The sequence below is a fragment of the Sciurus vulgaris genome (genome assembly GCF_902686455.1).
Source record: "Sciurus vulgaris genome assembly, chromosome: 3".
NCBI lineage: Eukaryota > Metazoa > Chordata > Mammalia > Rodentia > Sciuridae > Sciurus > Sciurus vulgaris.
Genome location: NC_136463.1, coordinates 27,840,667 through 27,863,033, shown reverse-complemented (window position 1 = coordinate 27,863,033; position 22,367 = coordinate 27,840,667). Strand labels below are relative to the sequence as shown.

At 43.9% G+C, this 22,367-nt stretch overlaps 2 protein-coding genes across 6 annotated transcripts in view; one reads left to right on the top strand and one right to left on the bottom strand.

Annotated features, from left to right (window-relative positions):
* SPAG9 (sperm associated antigen 9) overlaps positions 1–6,324 on the top strand; it is a 128,405-nt gene extending 122,081 nt beyond the window's left edge. For all 5 annotated transcript variants that reach the window (XM_079133540.1, XM_079133542.1, XM_079133541.1 and 2 more), the window contains 2 exons: positions 2,654–2,803; positions 5,455–6,324. In XM_079133540.1, coding sequence (XP_078989666.1) covers positions 2,654–2,803; positions 5,455–5,570 — 266 coding nt within the window. In that variant the 3' untranslated portion in view covers positions 5,571–6,324. The remainder of the gene's footprint in view (positions 1–2,653; positions 2,804–5,454) is intronic.
* Positions 1–18,709, bottom strand: part of LOC306657486 (nucleoside diphosphate kinase A) — a 162,579-nt gene extending 143,870 nt beyond the window's left edge. The window contains exon 1 of the mRNA XM_079133539.1: positions 18,698–18,709. The gene's annotated coding sequence lies outside the window, so the exon portion shown is untranslated. The remainder of the gene's footprint in view (positions 1–18,697) is intronic.
* Positions 18,710–22,367: the final 3,658 nt, after the last annotated feature.

Below are 22,367 nucleotides of genomic sequence, written 5' to 3'. Positions count from 1 at the left end.
AGGCCTGTAATCTCAGCAACTTGGGAGACTTGAAAGATTGGGAGACTAAGACAGAAGGATTGCAAACTCAAGGGCAACCTCAGCAATCTAGTGATGTCCTATCTTAAAATTTAAAGTTAAAAGGTATGGGGATATAATTCAGTGGTAAAGCACCCTGGGTTCAATCCCGTATACCAAAAAAAAAAGTTCAAATCTGACTTTGCCATACCAACCAGCTATATGATGTAGAAATGATAGTGTTTTCATGTGTTAGTCATTGTTCTCCAGAGAAAGAAAACCACGTGTGAAGGGTTGGGGTATGTAGAGAGAGCTTTTAAGGAATTGGCTCATGAGGCTAGCAAGTCTGAAATCTGTAGGGCAGGCCAGCAGATTAGAGACCCAAGGAGGGTTGCACCTCAAATCTGAAACCAGTCAGGAAACATTTTTCTTCCTCAGAGGCCCTCAGTATTTTTCTTTGAAGACTTTCACTGATTAGGTGAGACCACTCACATAATGAAGGGTAATTTGCTTTACTTTATTTTTTTAATTTAAATTTTTATTTTTCTGCTTTACTTTAAACATTAAGCATATCTTTAAAATACTTTCACAGCAATGTCTAGACTGGTTATTTGACCAGTTATCTGGGCATGATGGTCTAACCAAGTTGACACATAAAATTAACAATCACATTTCCCAAGGATGTTCCAAAGATTAAATGATTAAATGCACATAGGACAAGAGCTGGCATATGGTAGTCTAAACAGTTGTTCAATTATTTTTAACATGAAAATGAACCTCCTGAAACCTTGTTTCTTCACTGGTACTGTAGTCATTTTCTTAGGATAAATTCCTTGAAATGAACATTATGATAATAGTGTTTTAGATTTTTCTGTTTTTGTGGTACTAGATACCTAGGGCCTAGTACATACTAGACAAGCACTACCAATGAACTATATCCCCAGTCCTTTTATTTTGAGACAGGGTCTTGCTAGGTTGTCCATTCTGGCTTCAGACTTGGGATCCTCCTGCCTCAGCCTCCCAGGTGGCTCTGATTATAGGCATGTACCACCATGTGCAACTAACAGAATTTTTCTTTTTCTTCTCTTTTTATAAGAAAATGTCAAGAGTCCATGTTTTTGCATGAAAATCGTTTATTTACTTAATTGCAGTATTCTCATGTCTACATAAATGTGCTTGGTTTTATTCATTCTCCTGTGATGAACTGCTAGGTTTCTCTTCCCATTTTTTCAGTACTAAAAACAATACCATTAAAAAGTAAATAAATGGGCTGGGGAGATAGTTCAGATGGTAAAGTGCTTGCCTTGCAAGCATAAGGCCATGGGTTCGATTCCCAGCACCACAAAAAAAAAAAAAAAAAAAAAAAAAAAAAAAAGTAAATAAATACCACCAGGTATGGTGGCACACTCCTGTAATCCCAGCAATTTGGAAGGCTGAGGCAGGAGAATCAAAAGTTCAAGACCAGTCTCAGCAATTTAGCAAGAGGTCCTAAGCAACTTAGCGAGACCCTGTCTCAAAATAAAAAATAGAAAGGTCAGTGACAAACTGCCCCATGGGTTCAATCCTCAGTAACCACCCCCCAAAAAAAAGGCATAAAAAAATACCGTGATGGTCCTTCATATGCATATGTACAAGACTTTTCTGCTGGGCATAAATGTATTTATTTTTTGTTGGGTATAAATCTAAAACTAGACTTGGCAACATTTTGTGTGTGGTGTGGCCAGTGGCCCTAAAGATTAAATCATTCTGGCTATCTTTGTCATACCATCATGTTCTTGCTTCTGAGGTAGAACTAACTAGTCTACTAATATAAGTTATTTCTAGTAGACTTGATTTCTCCTAGGGAATGCTTGAGTCATACCATAACAAAGCTGTATGGGGATACATCATACTGTCCTATACACTTTTAAGATAAATTAATTTTTTAATTTGGAGTGTATCATGTCATATTACTATGTCCTGCTAGCTCCTGGAGGCACAGCTAGTTTGACCAAAGGACAGCAGGTTCTGGCAAGGAAAAAAAGCATATAGTCAAAGCTTTTAAAAGGGATACCTTGGAGAATGTTCATTTGTTCACAGTGTGAATAACATTTGAAGATTTGTATCTCTTTCTACCATTTCATGATCATGGGTTCTACTTTAGAACTTAAGTTTTAGAACAAATGGCACAGTAAATTTTTTTTTTGCATACTCTGAACTTAAGATGTACTTAACTATGAAAGACCATGCATTTGAAATCAATTTAAATATGAAGTATGAATATGCAAATTCATAAGGCTTTAGTTGAAGATACAAATACAAACATTTCTTTCAGGAGAGAGACCTTTCCATGGCCCTCAGACCAAAAGGTATAGATTGTAATCATTTGAAACAGGCAGCCAAGACCCACCTTGCCATACACATCTCATACTAATTTTGGATCTATTCCTGCTTAGATCAAAATTGCTTTACTTAAGATTTTCAAATTGGGATCTTATGACTTTCTAATCATTGTTTTCTGATCACGCAGAGCCTTATAGCATCACCAGTCCTTTGATTGTATTTAGCATGTATTTACCTGTTTAACTCTGAAAAAATTCAGGGAGGAAAAATAAAACACTGTGCCCTGTCCTCAACTGTGATAAGTAATATTCACTTCTGTTCCTATATAAAATAGGTCAAGTCATTAACCCACAAAGTGGCAGTAGTGGCACAGACTTAACAGGTGATAAAGCAGGACCATCTGCACAGGACTCCAGCAGCCAGGCACCCTTGAAGTCTATGCTTGTCATCAGTGGAGGAGAGGGCTATATTGACTTCCGGATGGGTAAGTGCTTGGTTCTGGAAGCTCAGTTTCCTCTATATTCTGCAATGTGGATTTTTCAACCACAGTAAATAGAAACCAATAAATAGATAATGATTTCTAAGAAATTCTCTTTGAATTCTTTGCTTAAAGAAGGATTGTGTATATCTTTTTTGCCTTCTTTCTGCCTCTGTGTGTGTATGTATATGTGCATACATACATACCAGATTAAGGCATTTTCACTTTATCTTTCAAGAAAAGAAGTACTGCTGGAGACCTTTAAATAGAGGTGCAGTGATTAGGTCTGTGTGGAAGAGGGAGCAAAGGTTCCAGACTAAAGATAGGGAAGTGAATTAGGAAAAAATGAATACCTGAGTGAGGTAGGGACAGTGGGAATACAGAAGCAGCATGATGGGGAATTGTTACCTAGAGGGATGTAGCAAAAGAGAGTGGTACATTCACTCAGACCTTCATACAGAAGCAGCAAGTCTGGAGAAAAGGAAGGAAAGAGTAGTGCTTTGGAAACTGTAAAGCAACGTGCCAGTGTAAATTTGTTTGTTATAGATTAGCCTAAAAATCTCAGTGATTTGAAAAGTTTCCAAACATAAAGTATTGAATGGTTTTTAGAGAATATAAACATATAGATCAGTAACAGATAATTATTTTAGATATGAATTCTATAAAAATAGAGTAAAAATTTAAGGTCATATAAATCCCAGTGTGCCATATGTGACTAGTGTAAACTAGAATATCTAATGCAAAAGGCTTATAGACTTAAGGAAGAGAAGTAATGTTAAGTTTAGAAATAGAGCTTATTAATATTGTTAGGAATGGAATAGTTTCAAAGTGTTTGAAATAATTAGTGGTGCAGCATTTCTTTATAGAAAGTAATTATAAAAAAGTATATTATAGAAAGTATATTGGCTGGGACAATCTCTGTAGATTTTTCTTGGAGTACAGCATGGTACTTGGAACCATCCTAATGAATATGATAGAGCCCAGTAAGGTGGTGCACTCCTGTTAATCCCAATGACTCAGGAGGCTGAGGTGAAGAATCACAAGTTCAAGGACAATCTCAGCAATTTAGTAAAGACCCTAAGTAACTTAGTGAGACATTGTCTCAAAATAAAAAAAGAACTGGAGATGTAGCTCAGTGGTAAAAGCACCCCAGGGTTTGATCCCCAGTGCCAAAAGAAAAAGAATGTGTTAATAAAATCTGTATGTAGCTTTTCTACTTCCACTAAATTCTTTCCATTGTAGCCCCTGAGACTAGCAGTAAAATTTCTTTACTAGTTTGGCAATATCTCTAATAATCCAGCCTGAAAAATGACTTATCTTTAAGCATAAGTTAATTTTTATAGTGAATTTTTTAAAACAAATTGAATTGCATCTTTTTTTTTTTTGGTTCTGTTTCCTTTTTTATCTCCTGCAGTATTTTTACAATGACATACTGATCCCACCAGTTCTTTTTTTTTTTTTTTAATTGTAAACAAATGGGATACATGTTGTTTCTCTGTACATCAGTTCTTTATTTTTAATGTTGTAACTTGAATTGTAGTATGTATTATGGCATTCTAGTGAAAAGGCTATTAGTAAAAGGAGGTGGGGAATTACGGGTGGATAAGGACAGGAGTGGCCTGCAAAGAAAGGTGCAAATGATTAAGATCATTTCTCTTACGCTGTTTCTAGTCAACAGTATTAATATTTTCTCTTGGTTAGCTGAAATTCAGGTGGAGCACATTACAAAATTCCAGTGCATCAGTAAAATATCTTTGTCCCTTGATATGCAGATTTTTAGGAATTTGCTGAAGAATTCCTCCCACCAGACATCTTGTCACTAGGCTATGTCAGAATAACCCTGCTGTGCACAACAGTTAACTGATGTGAACTTGTGGAGAGAACTGAGTGTGCCTGTTACCTCACCACATTCACTTAGCTACCTTGCAGAGGACCTGTGGCCTGCCTGCTCCCCCAATCTCTACCATGTGCTCTTAATTCATCACCTGTCCTAAACTTGAAAATCATGGAAAAAAAAGCTTAGTACAGTGATGATGAATCTGCTGTCTTTCAGAGAGACTTTGAATTTCCACATCTTGCATCAGTTAACTTCAGTTGGAGAACTTTCCTCCTGTCACTTGATAGTAAGCATGAGTTATTTGGGTTTGGGGTTTAGTTAGTTTGTGTGCTATTTGTGAACACATATAGCACTATTTAATCTCAATTCTTAGTTTGAAATGAGCAAAAGTAGACTCTCTTTTTTTTTTTTTTTTAATTCTGGGGATCAAACTTAGGGCAGACACTCTTTCACTGAACTGTATCCCCAGCCCCAGTTGTCCATTTTGAATGAACACAGATTTGGACAACTCTGCCATCCTGGCTTTCCTTCTCTGTTATTATCAATATGCAGATGTATTGCAATGTCTTACCAACATACTATAGTAAACCCATTTTTATAAGTATAGGGAAAAGTGAATAAACCTTTTCAAAAATTCTGCAGTGACTGTGATGAGTGGGGGAAGATTCTGACTTATGGTATTTCTTTTACTGTTTTTCTGCAATGGAAGCCAGACAAGTTTTGTGCATCTTTTGCATAGATTAACCGTGAGCATCATGTAATTCACATAGTTCTACATTTCCAATGTTAACCTAACTTGAGTCTCCTTACCATCCACTAGGTGATGAAGGTGGAGAATCAGAACTTCTTGGAGAAGATCTTCCACTTGAACCTTCTGTCACCAAAGCAGAAAGAAGTCACTTGATAGTGTGGCAAGTGATGTATGGCAGTGAGTGAGCCCATAGGATACAGGTGGAGATAGGGACACGTCTCTTCTGCATGGTTTATTTTTCCTTTTCTCTTTTATTTAATGCTTTTTTTGTGAAATAAGTTTCACCACATAATGTGTGAGCATTTCTTCTTGTTAACTTTATATTACAAAAATCTGTCCTGCCGTTAACAATACAGAGGAACTAGCTGTTTTACTGCACCAGTGTTATAGGCAATTTCAGTATATTATGAACAAATCAAAGAATGTTTACTTTCTGCAAACTGGTGAATTACAGAAAGCAATCCAGTTGTGGTTTTTTCTGCCACAGTCTAATGTCACTCACTTCATTTGATGGGGTCACTTTTTAGCTGTCACTAATAATGGAATTATTGGAAAACACTTGATGAATGAAACTGTACCATTAACAGTTTTCCCCAGTGTATATAAAATTGACACACACTACTATCAGATGGAGTATCAGAATTTAACTGTCCCAAGAAGGCTAAAAGCTAACTGTAAATTAACTTTCACTTTCAAGTCTGACAAATCTTGTTTATATGGTATATAAAACTTTGTTTTCATCAGATTTTCAGGGGGTTTTATATTAAAGAAATTAAGACTACACTATTTAAATAAAAGTCCTGTTTCTGACTTATTAGAGCTCTAAAGTTTATGAGGCCTGCTTCTCTGAGTATTCTGATTTTTTTGAGACTAGTTTCACTTGTTTTCATACTGACATGTTTGAGAGGCTTATACTTATAAAGCTTAGGAGAAGCTTTAGCATTGTGTTTTGTATTCATTGTACCAGATGATGGTGGTGGTTGATTCAGGGTTTTTTTCTATATAAAATCTCACCTGTTTGCCAGATGTTCCTGGGCTGCTCTGACCTGTTAAAAGTGGTGATGGAAGTTGATGGAACCTGGCCTAACCAATTAAGTGAGGGGTGTGTATGTGTGTGTGTGTGTGTGTGTGTGTGTGTGTGTGTGTGTGTGTGTATGTTCCTGGGGAGCACACCTAGGGCCTCTTGCATGCTGGGCAAGTACTTAATACTTGGTATTTTGAATATAAATAACACTTTTGCGCCCTTCTAAGCTCAAAATACTATCTTCAAAAAGGAAAACTATGAAGCAGAAGAAGACAAAGCTAATATACCATATATAAAGTCAAGGCCGATGTTACATCTTTTCACTTAAACAATGTCCATTTAAAAAATAGATTAGAGCCTAGATTTAACTGATTTTGTTCTTTAGTAAGTTTTTAAAAACCATGATGCTCTAGATTTTTCCCTTTCAATCTTCCTGAAAACGTATGATTTACCATTTCTTACCATTACCATAGACAAAGTTCAATATAATTTTATGTGCTATTTTAAAAATATAAACCTACAGGAAAAAGGTCCCCCCCCATCATTGGAAGGACTACAAAGAAAAGAAAGCAAACGCAGGTCTCCAATTGTCTAAGCATTCTCAAGTACCAGGGATTTTTTTTCTTTCTGAACTATTAAACAAAGATATCTGTAAAAAGTATACCAGTGACTTTTATGCATATACATGATTAGGCTAGGTTATAAAATAGATGGAATTTACTGAGCCGAGGAAGGCCTTTGGATCCATTTGGCCACATGTGTCTATAAGCACATTGTGTACACAATAAAATTGTGGCCATGTATGTTTTAGAAGAGAAACCTGTTTTGGTAAAATCTATATGTAACGGATAATATTTTGCTTGAGCTTAGTCACTTTTCAGGGCACAAAATTTATGCCACTTTTCCATAGCTTGTCTGCTATGTTTTTTGGTTTTAATCTTAGCCATTTTTGGCAATTCCTAAAACATTATTAAACTTTTATTAGGAATGTTGTATAAATTCATAGAGACACCAAAGTGTTTGGGAATTTTAATCCCAAGAGGTAAGCGTCCCAGAGTCAGATGCCCCACTTGTTCAGAAGCCTTTCACACATTTGTATGATCGATGTAACTTAGGAAATCAGGAATTAACGATGAAATGTGCAAACATGTTAACAGTGGTTGTAATTGTTCCTTTTAAACTTATCAGCTCTACCTTAAGGAATATAAGTGTGTAATCATTTTACCTAAAGATGTCAAATTATCTGTGGCCCTGTTAATTAATTTCAGGGACCAGAAAGGACAAAAATGCCTGTACAATTTGTAATTTCAGTTAAACATTTTCTGTAGATTACTTCTCTTCCTCTTTCCCCCAATAACAGGTTTATATTCTTATAATGTCCACTTTGGTCAAGGTGGTAGTCTTTGGAAGAAATGCCCAAATGTAAGCTTCTCAAAAGCAGTAACTCCCAAGTCCAGGGCAGAGGAGGCTTGAGTGCCTTGGGTTGATCTTGCCACATAGAAAATTTGCTCCTATTGGAAGAAATCAGGGGTACTAAGAATTCTCATTTTGTTACATTTGGGTTATGTATGAAGTTGAATCATTTGAAATTACCATTGTTTAGCCATTGCTGATCTATCAAAATGGCCTCATCATATGCCTCCACCTAATACTTATTATTAAATCTAAGTTAAAATCTAAATTAAAATCTCTGAGGCAAAGGGAAAATATTTTCTATGGACTCAAAGTTTTGAGATTATTTTTCTGTAACTTGTGTTACAGAAAACAGTTAAAATAGGAATCAGTCTTTTAGAAATTGCAACTTGTTGAGAGTATAAAACATTTTAGCACAAAATATGCTGCACATGACTTTTAAGATGAAGTGTGTTTGCATAGAAAACCAGGCTCAGTGGTGCACACCTGTAATCTCAGCTACTTGGGAAGTTGAGGCAAGAGGATCACAAGTTTGAGGCCGCCTCAACAACTTAGTGAGACCCTGTCTCTAAATGAAAAATGAAAGGACTGGGGATGTAGCTCAATGGTAGAGCACTCCTGAGTTCAATTACCAATACCGCAAAGAAAAAAAAAGGTTAAAATACATTCTCTCAAGCTGGGCATGGTGGTGCACACCTGTAATCCCAGTGACTTGGTAGGCTGAGACAGGAGGATTGCAAGGTTGAGGCCAGCCTCAGAAATTTAACAAGGCCATAAGAAACTTTTGAGACCCTATCTCAAAGTAAAAAATAAAAAAAGGCTGGGGATGTAGCTCAGTGGTAAGCACCCCTGGGTTCAAAAACAAGAAGAAAAAAAGAAAAAAGAAAGGAAAATAAGATGATTCTCTCAGTTGCAATATTGTTCATTTCTTATAAATGTCTTCCTGCATTTGAGAAGAGAACTGTTAACATAGGCTGCCTTAGTAACAAAACATCTCATAATACTAACTGTCCTAAAGGATATGTGTCTTGCAAATGCTATGGAACTGCATATTTATTTCCTTGTGAATATTACGACCTTTACCAAAGGAGTCAACCAGAGTTAGGGCTTTTCTTTGCCCTCTTTTTCGACCCCATGGTGCTGGGGTTGGAACCCAGGGCCTTGTGCCTGTTGGGCAAGTGCTCTACCACTGAGCTCCATTGCCAGTAGGGCTCTTCTTAATTGATCGTGTTGAGAAAGTGATTCATTTGGTCTCACTTTGTAACATGGGAAGAGGAGAAGAGAAGATAAAATGTGGAAATCATCAGTGCTTTTCTAACAGGATTCTGCTCTTCTGTAACACTAAATGTCTTTTTCTTAAATAATTAAATTTTATTATTAATTTTGTCCTACATTTCTCAATATTTGAATATATTTTAACAATTTATGTTCTAAATTTGTTTTTTGTCCTAGACATCTTATCCAGAATTTTACTTGCCTCCATAAAGTGGGATTCTAGAGTGTCCCGCTTGGCTATCTCTTAGAGGCTGAGGCTTTGTTTCTATGAGCAAAAAGCTCACTTAGCAATGTAGTTATTTCAGTATTTATTTCTATTACGGAATCCCTGGGGTTCAGAATGTAACTTTGTACATGAAATATATATAAATATGTATATGAAACATGTATGAGGTCCAGTGTGTTTTGTTTCCTTTTTACCTTTCTCAGGGGTCTGAACTTGGGTTTTATTTGAAAGTCCAACAATCTCCCTATCAAACATGTCATTTTTGAGTGTTCAGAATGTTGTCATTTGCCACTGACTGAAGGTGAGCAGTGGGGTGAGTCACTTAGCTCATGTGTTCAAATGAGATGTGGGTAATGGACAAGGCTGTCTAGAGGTGTGGGAGTCCTGAGTGACAACCCACTTGTGACACTGAGATATACCATTTGCCAGTTTACTCAGTGATAAGAGACAGGTTGTGTTGGGATTTTGATAATATGGTGTACTTACTTGTGATCCCTTGCTTGAAAAGACTCTGAGAGGAGGGATGATATAAAATTAATCACATTCAGTGCAGTGGTATTTAGTGTGATCCAGTGGGTTTTGTTTATGTGTTCAAAAAAAGCTGGGTTCTAGTTTGATAGTGAAAGTCACCCCACTTGTCATGTTAATAGGACAGTCACCAGATGATGACACAGTTATCTGTCCAGTGAGGTAGAACGATCTATAACATAACCAATAGCCTGACTCACCCCTAGATTTGGTAGGACCTTGACCTGCCTGCCTCTTAGTCCTTTAGAGCCTGCCAAGGCATTGTTTGGGAAATTAATTCTGTTGAGTCCTTTTAGCCATATTTTGATCCTTCTATTAAGACAGAATGGCAGCAGAAGACGGGAAACATTCATTTTGATTTTGCTGGGAACAGGGCAGGAGCCCTGTGCTCATAATTGGAACTGTAACCTGTAAGTCCCCTGCTCTGGCCCAGGGAGAGAACTGCCTCTCAGACCTTGATAGAGAGATTCTGCTTAAGCTATCAGCTCCTAGAAAGGCCCAGGTCTCCATTGTCAGTATAGATAGAATGGTCCAGTAGCTAGCAATTTATCAAGAAGATTTCTCAGAATGCCTGAAATATTGGGTAATTAATACACTTCATTTTAAACTTTCCCCCTCAGTACTGGGGATTGAACTCAGAGCTTCGTGCATATTAGGTAAATGTTCTCCCACTGAGCTGCAGATCCACAGCCCCTTTTTAAAATTTTAATTTTGAGACAGGATCTCACGAAGTTGCCCAGGCTGGCCTCAAACTTTCTGGGATTACAGTTACATGCTACCACATCCATCTAAATCCATTTTTTTTTTTTTTTTTTGTTAAAAATCATAAATTTACATAGGGCAATGTTGTTTGATTCATTCTGTTATTTTAAAATCTATTTTCTTTAGGGAGACATAGCAGTGTAGTGGGAGAGAAAGCTGTGGGCTTTCTGTCCAGGATTTATCCCTACAGTGTCTCTAGGCAGGTCACATTAACATAGCATTTGGGAGTTTTTGTGTGTGTGTGTGTGTGTGTGTATTTTTACTTTGGTTTTTGCAGTGCGGGAGACCCAACCCAGGGTTTTGTGCATGCTCAGGAAGTGCTCTACCACTAACATCTGTAGCCCATGCTCTGACATCCTTGGACCTGAATTCTCCCATGTGTTAAAGGGGAGGGTAGTTTAGCCAGGTGATCTAAGAAAAACCCTAGTTGTAACCCTCTGGTTCTGTGACCGTGTTTCTAATTTTCCTTGCTTTATTGTCTGTCCAGATAAGAATCATACCTTGTTTGCAGGTTCAGGGCCGCCCAATCCGCCATTAGGCCCAGACAACTGGTAGGTGGAATTTGATTACTAGAATTTCCAGTTTACCATAAAGATATTGTATAAAAGAAACTAGATAGTTTAGGTCCTTGCTTTTCACCATATTCAAGCAGCACAGCAGCTCCCACCCACAGACAAAGAATTTGAGCTGAGGCCCCCAAAGGGGTGTACAAAATAAACGCCTGCTCAGTGGAAACAGCAATTTAACTTAAAACTGCAGTTCTCAGCTGAACCAGGAGAGGGAGGTATGACCAGAATCACCCCAGAAACTATTCACAGCATACTTGTTTTCCTTCTTCCTCTCATCTCAGGAATGTCAGACTACTGGTATTTAGAAAAATAGTTACCCAGCTGATTCTCATCCTCCCATTGAGAACATCTGCTTAAAGGTACTCAAAACAGCAGCTCAGCTAGATATCACAAACACCTGTTTTCCAGGTGCACACAACTTCATTTTTATTGTTATAACTTGAACATTGTGACCTGCCAGCAGACTCACCCCAAGCCCAATTTAATAGACTTTCTTTTTTGATTCATGTACAATTGAAATGTAGGATACTTTGAACTTACTGATACATTAAAAACATGAAGAGAATATTTTATCTCCCTTGAGCCTGAGCTCACTTGACAAAGCTATATTCTCATGATTTTTCATAGGAAAAAAAACCTTTTAGTAATCATGCCTAGCTTCATTTTTCATAACATCTAGCAGTTTTTCCAAGTATTTGGCTCGTAAATTCACAGGTGTTCTGCAGAAAAACCCTTTGGGGAGGATATTACCATTCTTAGGTAATTCTGAGGCCTGACTAAAGGAGGGGCCTTGCCATTGGTAAACAAGTTTAACTGAGAGTAGCAAGTGCCTCGCTGGATGCTATAACCAGATCAGCTGAAAACCAAGGCTACTGTGGGTGGGCAGAAAAGTATTAGACTTCCAGTCCAGGAGACCTCAGTTGAGCCCTAGTCTAATATTTCTTAATTTTGTGACCCTTTCACAGTCACTTTACACTATTCAGTGTCCTTACTCTGAGGTAAGCATAACATTCCAAAGAGAACCAGGTGTGTTGGTGCACTCCTGTAATCCCAGGGACTTGGGAAACTGAGGCAGGAGGATCAAAAGTTCAAGGCCAGCCTCAGCAACTCAGTGATACAGGTATCAAAAAAAAAATTTTTTTTTTTTTTTTTTAAAGGCCTGGGGATCTTCAGTAGTAAAGTCACCTACCCTGCCAGGTACTCAGCATTGTGCTTGAGTTTCCCAGGTGTCAAATGTGTGAAGACAGGTAAGACACCCTCAAGGAGATGAGGCTAATAGCAGGACACAGACTTAGAAGTGGTGAAAACCCAAAGGTACCTGTTGGTTAGAAGCATGAATTGAACAAATGATATTGGTATGGGGTTTGCTTTATAATATGATGGAAGTAAGAGAACACTTGGCTGCAGTGCCAGTCGGAGGCAGAATTATGCTTATTTCCAGACCACTTGTTAATATTCTAGGCCTTGTCTCTTCTACGAGGGAGGTAATTTCCAAAGTAGAGGTACCTTGGCCTGTCACATACCTTTCGCTATTGCCCCGCCCTCCCCAGTTTAAGGGGTGTTCTGTGAAAACTAAACACAAGAAAACCCATTTCAGGTATATACTTGTGCTACTTGGGACTTAACCAAGGGGCATTCTATCTCTGTTCTAATCCCCAGCCCTTTTTTATATTTGAGACAGGGTTTTATTAAGTTGCCCAGGCTGGCCTTGAACTTAGAATTCTCATGCCTCAGTCTTCCAAGTTGCAGGGATTATAGGTGTGTGGCCCTCCACTCAGCCAAGAAAACCCATATTTGCATATAATAGTTAATTTCATTCCTATACAGGCATGCTAAGGGGCTTGTTGAAGCATGAAAATAGTGGAAGATTTGACATTTTTAGATGCCATCAAAACATCTTTGGTATCTGCTATTCATAATGCTTTATGAAAGAATTAAGCTCAGTTACTATATATAAGGGGGTGGAGACTAGACATAAAAAAACAAATATCAACATCAGATACCAACAGGGTGTGGAGTGGTAACAAGGAGGGTTATATGCTCCCTGCGTGATTGAAGAGCTTAGTGTTGGTTGTTCCAAGCAAGAATGCGAAATTCCATCACTTAAAATTTTTGCAGGACATCTCAGGTGCAGAAAAGCTCAGTAAGAGTGGAATAGTCTTTCAAAAACTTGAATTTCCTCATAAATAGTATATTAATGATGGTCTATTAATCACAGGTTTATTGGAGGGAACAAATAAGATCATGTTAAGTTTTACTCAGCAGTGAAGAGATGTTTTATTTTCCCTCACTGATACCTTGATTTCTTATTGTTTTCCCTCCCTCCCTCCCTTCCTCTCTTCCTCCCTATCCCTCTCTTTCTTTCTCTTTGGGACCCAGGGACACTCTACCACCAAGCCACATCTCCAGCCTTTTTTATTTTGAAACGGACTCACTCACTCACACAGGCTGGCCTCAAACTTGCAATCCTCCTGCCTCAGCCTCCCAAGTCCCCTCTAATTACAGTGGACCCCACTGTGCCCAGCTGCATTGCCCTTTCTCATCAAACTTACTTCCCCCTACCTTTGGCTAGGGCCCGGTCATGTGTAAATGTTTCTTTGAGTTCCAAATCCAGGAGTGACTTTTCAGGTGTTTGCCTTTTGCTGTGTTTTGGCTTGGTTTGAGAGCAGGCTTTTATTGTGTAGACCATCTGTGGTTCTGTTTTGGAGTGCTTGCCTGGAGCTATTGTGTCCTGGTTACCACCCAGTTCAGAGTTTATCAAACCTTTCCACCCCATATTAAAGTCATGCTTCTGGAACCCCAAGGTGACAGCTCTTTCTTTCAAAGACTCCCTCTACTGTAATATGAAGCCATCTCAAAAACCAAGTCATGATGAAGAATTGTAGGGGTTAGCTCCTTTCTGCCCCTGGTCCTTCAAAAGTCATTTCTCTAGACCCTTAGTCTTATCTTGGAGTGTGGACCAGGTGCAGTTTGGATTGTGTGAACTAGTGACCTTCTTCATGCCCAACCAGATCCCAGTGTTCACAACCATACCCAGATCCTTTATGGAGGAAATTAATGCAGCCTGTGCCACTAGGTACAAACTGCTTTGATGCACCAGTTTGTACCTGTGGCACCAAGAAACCAGTGAATGGGAGGAATATGTCCTGATTAGGAGGAGACACTGTTGAGTTCTGTGGGCCCTGGACTTCCCTGAGTCTTTTCCTTCTTAAACCTAGGAAGGGGTCTCCAAAAGTTTATTTTAGTGTGGTGTCAGAACCCTTAGCTTGGGCTGTGGTTGTAGCTCAGTGATACAGCACTTGCCTAGCACGTGTGAGGCACCGGGTTTGATCTGCAGCACCACATAAAAAAAAATAAAGGTACTGTGTCCATCTACAACAAGAACAAAAAAGAAAACCCTTAGATTCACCCTAGGGCCCTTTTGGCTACTGAGGTGAAGGGCCCAGAGGTGAAGCTTAATTAGGGAGGATCTTGGCTTCCCAGTACTTACTACCCTCTCCCAGAGACAGCTGCTGTGCTAGGAAAAGGCCAGCTCTGCTCCTTTTGAACACAAGGTGGCGCCATACTGGCATTAATCTTCCCCTCATCCCTCCCGCTTTATTCCCACTGGGCTGTCGCCCCCAGCATGGCAAGCAGGACAGACCAAGGAGCTTGCCACACTCCTGAGGGGCGAAGTGTACAGATGGGTAAACTCGTTCACTTTACCAGTAAGCAAGCAGTGGCCAAGGGCAGCTGAGAGTCAGGACTAGAACTCTTACTCAGTTTAGCGCCTTTTCTACTCGGCTACTGTCGATTCTCACAGCCCCAGGTTCTCGCCCCTTCCATTTGTCAGCAGCAGGAAACACCTTTCCTCACCGGCGATGGCCGCCTATAGCCCAGGGACCCAAAGGGGTCAGGGCCTGGAGCTGGTGCCAACGTGAGCAAGTTCTGAGAGGGGTGAGAGAAACATTGGCTCAAGGGATTAAAGAAAGGGATTTCTGAAAGTGTCCACACCACCAATGTCTTTGAAGTTGCAGAGGAATTTCTGCTGCTGCCACCTCCAAGCAAACACAAGAAAATGTCACAGAATCAGCTTAGTGAGTTGCTTCAATGGAAATTTCATCCAAGGCCGATAATAAATAGGAGTTACATAACTCAGCGGGTCACAGCACTAACTAAGCCCTTCACAGGCCATCAGTCCACATTTATTTCCTGGGTTTTATAACTGCTGCTGAAAAGGAAAAAAGGAGGGGGTAAGGATTAGGGGACTAGAATCTGTGCCTGGAATAAACTTCCAAGGCCACCTTCCAGTCTCCTCTCCACGCAGCCTCTCTGCAGCTTGCTCGGGGACATGCATGCGTCACCACACATGCAGATGCTGCGCTTCCCACTGGCAGGCTCATACCCTTGTCAAGCTGCCGTGAGTGTCCACAGCTTTAGGATCTGGCCATTTTCTGTTTTGTAAAATGGCAGGGCTGGATTGGATGTGTTCTAGGATACCTTCCTCTCCCACGATGAAACGGTAGGATCAAGAGTAGGGTAGGTGTGTCCCCACTGCTGCCCCAATGTCGGTGTTGGGTCCTCTTGGTGGGGAAGAAGGAAAAGTGGTCATCACCATGCTGACTGGGCCATGAGGATCTGACTGGTGACCCGAGCACTCTCCTTCCCCAGGTGCATGAGGAGAGGGCTGGGAGTGGAGCTCCTTCTGGGTGGACTGGGGAGCTTCCCAGGACCCAGGGTGAGGCACCCTTGCTGCCTCTCTGAGGCCTCATCATAGTTGGAACACCCAGGCACGCGAGAGCCAGCCATTGAAGCAGGCCTGGGCCTAGAGGATGGGGCGCCTCACAGCAGTGTTTGACATCCTCAAGCCCGGAGAGCTTTGTGTCCCATGGGATCCAAGGCTGTTCCAGGACACTCCAGAGGTGTGACTGTCCCAAACTCCAGTTGACAGGTTCCAGGCACAGCTTCCACCCATCACCATCTTGCATGAGGGAGGCAGCCCCTCACCACACTCCCTCCTTGCCCGGCTTCTATACCCAACTTCAGGCCAGATCTCAACAGCCGGCATGAGAAAAGGAAGGGCCTGGGGAAGAGGGACAATGTCAGGTTTGTGTCTCATGAAAAGATAGGAAAGCTTTGTGGGAGTTGGAGCAGCCAGAAAATAAGGGTGTTTGGGCGGAATCTTTCTTGGGTGAGCAGCAGCCAGGTGTCCCAGTCCCTTCCTCGAGGGACTTGGTGCAGAGCGTGCATGGTGGGATGATGCCTGGGCAGGAGGCTGGGCCAGGCTGCCGTCCAGGCTCTGGAGCTCCTGCAAAGAAGATTGGCAGGGGGCAGGGGTGGCCTGCCTGGGAAGGAGTAGTGGGGGCAGGTGAACAGCAGAGCTGAACTGTGGAAGAGGTGAAGGCTGGATGCCACAGGTCAGGAACAAGTTTCCAACCAAGACAAAAAGGTCCCTCAGGAGAAGAGACATGGCAGGAGGCTGCTCCTTCCCAAGGCCCAGGACTCAGCCTTTTATTATACTCAGTCGCTCGGCTGTACTGAGGCTCCTCCCCCTCGGCTGTGCCCTGTCCATGGCCTCTTCCTTTTCAGAAGCAGTGGCCTGCCTGGGCTTGTCCCAGGCAAGGTGGCAGCTGGGTGTCCTGAGCCATAGCTGCCCCTACCCTCACAGCCCAATACTCTCCTCAGGCTGGGAAGGTGGCAGTGTCCTCCCCGTGAAGCTGAGACCCACAGAGGGGGAACAAGTTTTAGTCCCCAGAACCAACAACAAATGAACAGTGCCAGAAAAGGGTCTCAAGGTCCCTCTCTGTCAGCTGGCCTCAGGCCAGTCACCTCCTCCGACAGTAATTGGATAATGTATTATACTTGAGTTGGATAAGCCAACCCCCACTGCCCGGCAGAGATCCAGGGGGCCGGGTGGGGATTCCAGCTTGGGTACACCAGCCAGTCCCAGGGGAGAAGGCAGGGACAGACACTTGACTCCCCACTGGCTACTGATAGCCCAGTTGAGTGGCAGGAAGGGCTTGCCTATTCCTGGCCCCAGCTTCAGATTGCTGTTAAAGGTCTTCTCAGCCATTCCCCTGCCGCTACAAAGGGCTACTTCTCAGTAAACCCTCTGCCTTGGCTGGGGTCTGAAAGCTGTCTGAAGACAGCTTGGAGAGGGCACTGCTCCCTTCTGCCACTCTGGCCTTTCCCCTTCATCAGTGCAAATGAAGGGCACTAGGAAGGGCCATCTGGAGAAGGGACAAGACCTGGTCAAAGAGGGAGGTGGAGGGAGGCGGAGCAGTGAGTACTAGGGGTGAGGCCCTGCTTTTCTTTGTTGAAGGGGTTGAGAAGTGAGTGTGGAGTTCTAGAAACTGCCCCAGGCTGGGCAGGGAGACAGGAACATCAGACTCATTCAGAAAATTCTCATGTAGCCAGGCATGGTGGCACACACCTGTAATCCCAGCAGCTCAGGAGACTGGACCAGGAGGATCCAAGTTCAAAGGCAGCCTCAGCAACTTAGTGAGACCCTGTCTCAAAATAAAAAATAAAAAGGGCTGGGGATGTGGCTCAGTGGTGAAGCACCCTGGGTTCACGGGGTTCAATCCCTGGTTAAAAAATAAATAAATAAAAAATTTAAAAAATAAATTCGTGCGTAAAGGTCAGAATATGTGCCTACTCTACCTCTGCCTGCCCGGCCACAGAGGTCAGAAAGGGAAGGTCTTGCAACCCCGGGCATGTACTGAGCCAGTCCCAGCTCCTTCAAGTGCTTCACTGCTTCCCTTCATGCCCAAGGCCGCTGTGAGGCCAGTCTTCCCATGTGACAGGACTCTTAAACCAGGGCTTCTCAGTCTCGGCTCTATTGACATTTGGGGCTGGATGAGTCGTCACTGTGTGATCTGTGTGTTAGAGGGTGTTCAGCGCATCCCTGACCTCAACCCACTGAATGCCAGTAGCATACCCTGCCACCCCCAGTGTGACAAAGAAATTATCTCTAGAGGTTGCTTAATGTCCCCTAAGGGCAAAAGTGTCCCTATTTGAGAACCATTGTCTTAGAGGACAGGTGCCCAAGGACTCTAGGAGGGGCCCATGCAGGGACCTGGACCACCTGTGCACCTGCTTTTCTTGCTACCACCCTTTTGGGGGAAGAAGTCCCCTTGGAAGTTTCGATGAGAGTTACGGCTTGTCTTCCCAGAAGCAGCTCCCGCCTTTAATTCCAAGGTGGACTCCAGGTGCTTACCCATGGTGTGAATGGCAAGAACACAGCTCACAGGAAGACAGGCCTGGAGAGAAGTGGAGTCATGTGGGGACTGGGGCTGAGAGTGTGGAAAGAGGGGTTCAAGGGCAGGTTGATGAGGAAGGAGGCATCTGCCCTTTATGGATATCTGACACGTGCCTGATAGGCCGCTGTGCCACCATGCTGAGCCTCAGGCACAGGGGCTGCCCTGACTCCACCCTCTGAGTATGACCTATGGTTCTACCAGAAAATACCTCCTGTGGCTGAATGATCACAGCACCTGCCCACACATACCTGGCCCTGAAGACAGGGGTGTGCACCTCAGGAGCCCAGAAGTGACCTTTTATTCTGGTTTCTAGAATGTGATGATGATGGGGAAGGAACTTGCAAACCCCTGATTCTGCAGCATGCTGTAAGGACATTTGGAACCCAGCACTCACATTCTGGGCCTTAGTTTCCTTATTTATGAAAGATGAAAGAGAGGAGTTGGACTGGATGATCTCTGATCATCACAGGTGTTGAGAACTTCCTATGTGATGGGGTCTTTATGTACATGTTAGCATTTAACTCAGGCATTGCTTTATGAGATCATTATCCTCACATTCCAGCTGATGAAACTGAGACTCAGGTTAGTTAAGTAACTTACCCAAAGTCACACAGCCAGTTAGTGGAGGGCAGGTGACACGCCCAGGCCTGACCAGGCAGCAGCATTGTTGAGAACCCGACTACCTCAGGCAAGAGGCTGGCTCACTAGGCAATGGCAGTAAGTACCCAGGAGAGGGATGGAAGGAGGGGCAGAGCAGGACAGCCTACGGGAGGGACAGAGGATGACAGGAAGGTTTGGAGCCTGGGGCATTGGGCGAGTGATGATGCTATTAATAGAAACGGGGAAGTCGAGAGGAGGAGCCAGTTTAAGGCCAGCATATGACGAGTTCATTCTTAGACACATTGACCCTGATTTGCTAACAGTGGGACACTTAGGCCGAGCTCTAGCCACAGTTCAATTTGGAAAAATCAAGACTTAAAAATACCCCCAAGTCCCTGCCCACCCCCCCCCCCAGGCTGTGGGGGTGGGGGATGGTTTGCAGCAGCCCTGTCAAGCCCAAGTTCAAGTCCCTCCGTGACCACTAGGGGTCCCCACTGGTGCACAGGCCTGATAGAGCAGCCCAGGGTGTGCCTGCCCTGGGGCCTGCCTAGAAGGGACACCACTGGTTTTAGGGAGCCAGGCTCCTCTGTCACAGGGACAGCGAGGTTTAGAGGAGGGTGGGAGAGAGGCTCACATGACCGAGAGCACAGTCTCCCCATCCTGGCAACGCTTTTCATAGGAGTCTGTCACTAACCACCAAGTTCTGTGGACCTCAGGGCCAGGAAGAGGAACAGCAAGCCAAGCCCCCTTGCCTGCAGGTGTCTTGGGAACTGCCAGCTCCAGGCGCCTGGGGGACACCATGTCCAAGGCACCAGGGCTCTCGACCTCGGGCAGTGGAACCGGGAGCAGGATCCCAGCTGTTCAAGCTGCATGTCTCCCCTGACATTTGCGTCAGCAGTCCTGCCCTTTGACTTTTAATTCCCCCAGAGAGGAGGGTGGAGGTGATCAGGACTAATTATCTGCAATTCAATTCGACCAGCAGGTTATTGGGGTTTAGCCTGGCTTCCTGCCCGCCCACACCCCCAGCTTTATGGCCTTGGTCTCTTTTGGAAGCTGAAGAACAGAGGGCAGGAGTGGTCCTCTTGGTCTCCTGGTGTCAGAGTGCCCCGTGGGAATTTATGCTTATAAAAGTGCTTGGAGTTTCCAGATAGAGGTGTCCCCACGCTCATGCCCAACCCAGGCCCAGGGCCCTCAAGCCAGCTTCCCACTGGGCTGGGACTTGTTGGGACATGTCCCAACGTGGGCTGGACTAGGAGAGGACTGCCAGCCTCCTGGCTGCCTTCCTGGGTTTGGGGGTGTAGGGCTCAGGAAGGGAAGAGATAGGCAGGCCCCGGGGAGTCTAGCCCCCCCTGCCAGGCCTGGGGCCCCTGACAGTGTCTGGTGTCCCTCTATATTTGGCTGCAACATTACCGACATGCCCTCTCAGAGGGGCAGCCAGCCCAAGCCCTGTCGTCTGATTCCAGGGCCTGGACTGTTCGGGAACTATCCTTGTGGGGCCTGGGGATAGCAGAGGTGGGGTGTAAGGGAACATTTCCTCCTGGCTTCAGGGCAAAGAGGAGCTGAGGGTGTGTGGCATAGAGAATTGGCCCTGAAACCTTTCTCAGAATTCCCTGTACAGTTACTCGAGTGTTCCTTCTGCTCAGGTTTCCTGGGGAGGCCTAGTCTGGGGTCACAGGGACTGTCTGGGCATGAACCCCAACCCCTTCTCCCTCAATTTAGAGCCCGCTCCCTGCATACCAGGTTTTACTTGAAAGCACTGTAGTTCCCCATCTTCTGGGTTTCTTAGATCACTAACATTTCCAAAAAACAACTTGGGATCTGACACGGTTACCAGTTTTTTATTTTTATTTAGTGTCCTTTTAGTTAAGGACACTAAAAGGAAATGTCAAAGGAAGGGTGTTTTTAAATACACACACAATCACACACACACACACACACACACACACACTGTTGAAAATGCACAGCCCAGATGAAAAGTAGCATAGACCCAGCTTTCTGAAAGCTCACTATATTGTCCTTATTATTCTCATTTTGCCACAGGCAGATGGGAACATGACAACAGCTGGCACTGGGCACCCCATCGCTGGACTCCTGTTCTAGGAACTTCTGGTCCCTTCCACTGCTTAGCCTGGGCCTGTTGCCAGGGCAGCCAGCCCAACTGGGAGACCCTCCCCAGCATGGCTCTCCAGCCACCTCAGGCACCTTCGCCTCTTCCTAGCTCCTCCTTCCCTCTCCCCCCAGTATTTGCGGAAGGCGGTGAGGAGCCTTCTTTACAGTCTTCTCTCTGAAGAGAGCAGACTGTCCCGGCTGCAGTGCTGGCCACCTGCTGCAGCCCTGAGTCTGCCCTGGAGAAGTCACAGGGCCGCCACGAACCCCGAGGACTACTGCTGTGGGAGGCACCAGGTGAGGGAGGCCAGAGCAGACGCCTGCCACTTTCTGCCTTGTGATCTGAGACTAGCCCTAGAACCTCCCTCCTTAAGCTTCAGTTTCTTGTTCTATAAAATGGGTATATTAACTCCTCATCACAGGCCAGTGTGAGGATTAAATGAGAGGATGTCTGTGAAAGTACTTCGTGAACTATAAAGCGTAGGGTAGGGGTAGCTATTATTATTATGGGAAACTAATAAACAGCTGAAGAAAGAGCAGCCCCACAGCTGATCTCAGCATCTGGGTACAAAGACAGGGTCACACCCACCCTGGGGCTGCCATCTGGGGGCCCCTCCAACCCCACGGAGGAGCAACACCAACCTGATCCGGGGAGTCAAGGAGGCCGGGGCTGGAAGAGGCCTTCTGCATGACTAGGAGTCGCCTCCAGCCTGTCCAGCCTGGTTGCTCGTGGTGGCTGCCCTCGTGGTTACTGGCGCTGACTGCCTCCCAGATGGTAGTGTGTGGATGTCCCTCTGGGGTGAATGGAGAGCATCGGGCCTGAGGATGCACAGGAAGCCCTTGCCTGAACATCCAGGCACTAACAGAGGAACAGCTAGTAGGAACGACCTTTCCTCGCCACGTCACCATGGGGCAGTAAGACATGCCAACCCCTGTTGCCTGTCCAGTTGTACTGTAAAATAGGGGAAGGAGGTAAGGATCTCTGTGAGTTTATTTGAGATCACAGGTGAAAACCCTTGCAAGACGCTGGGTCAGAGGAAGGTGCTCTGCCTACCCCCCAGGAAGTCCCCACAAAGGGAACCAGTAGCCCTGAGAAAGCCGGCACCTGTGACCAGTCTGTCTCCCGCACCTGGAGTGGAGCCCCGGCCTCTGCCCTGGCCAGCAGCCAATGGGGCAGGTCTCTTGGCCAGCCAGGCTGTGGCTGCCCCTCCCCCCCGGCTGCAGTCAGTTGTCATGAG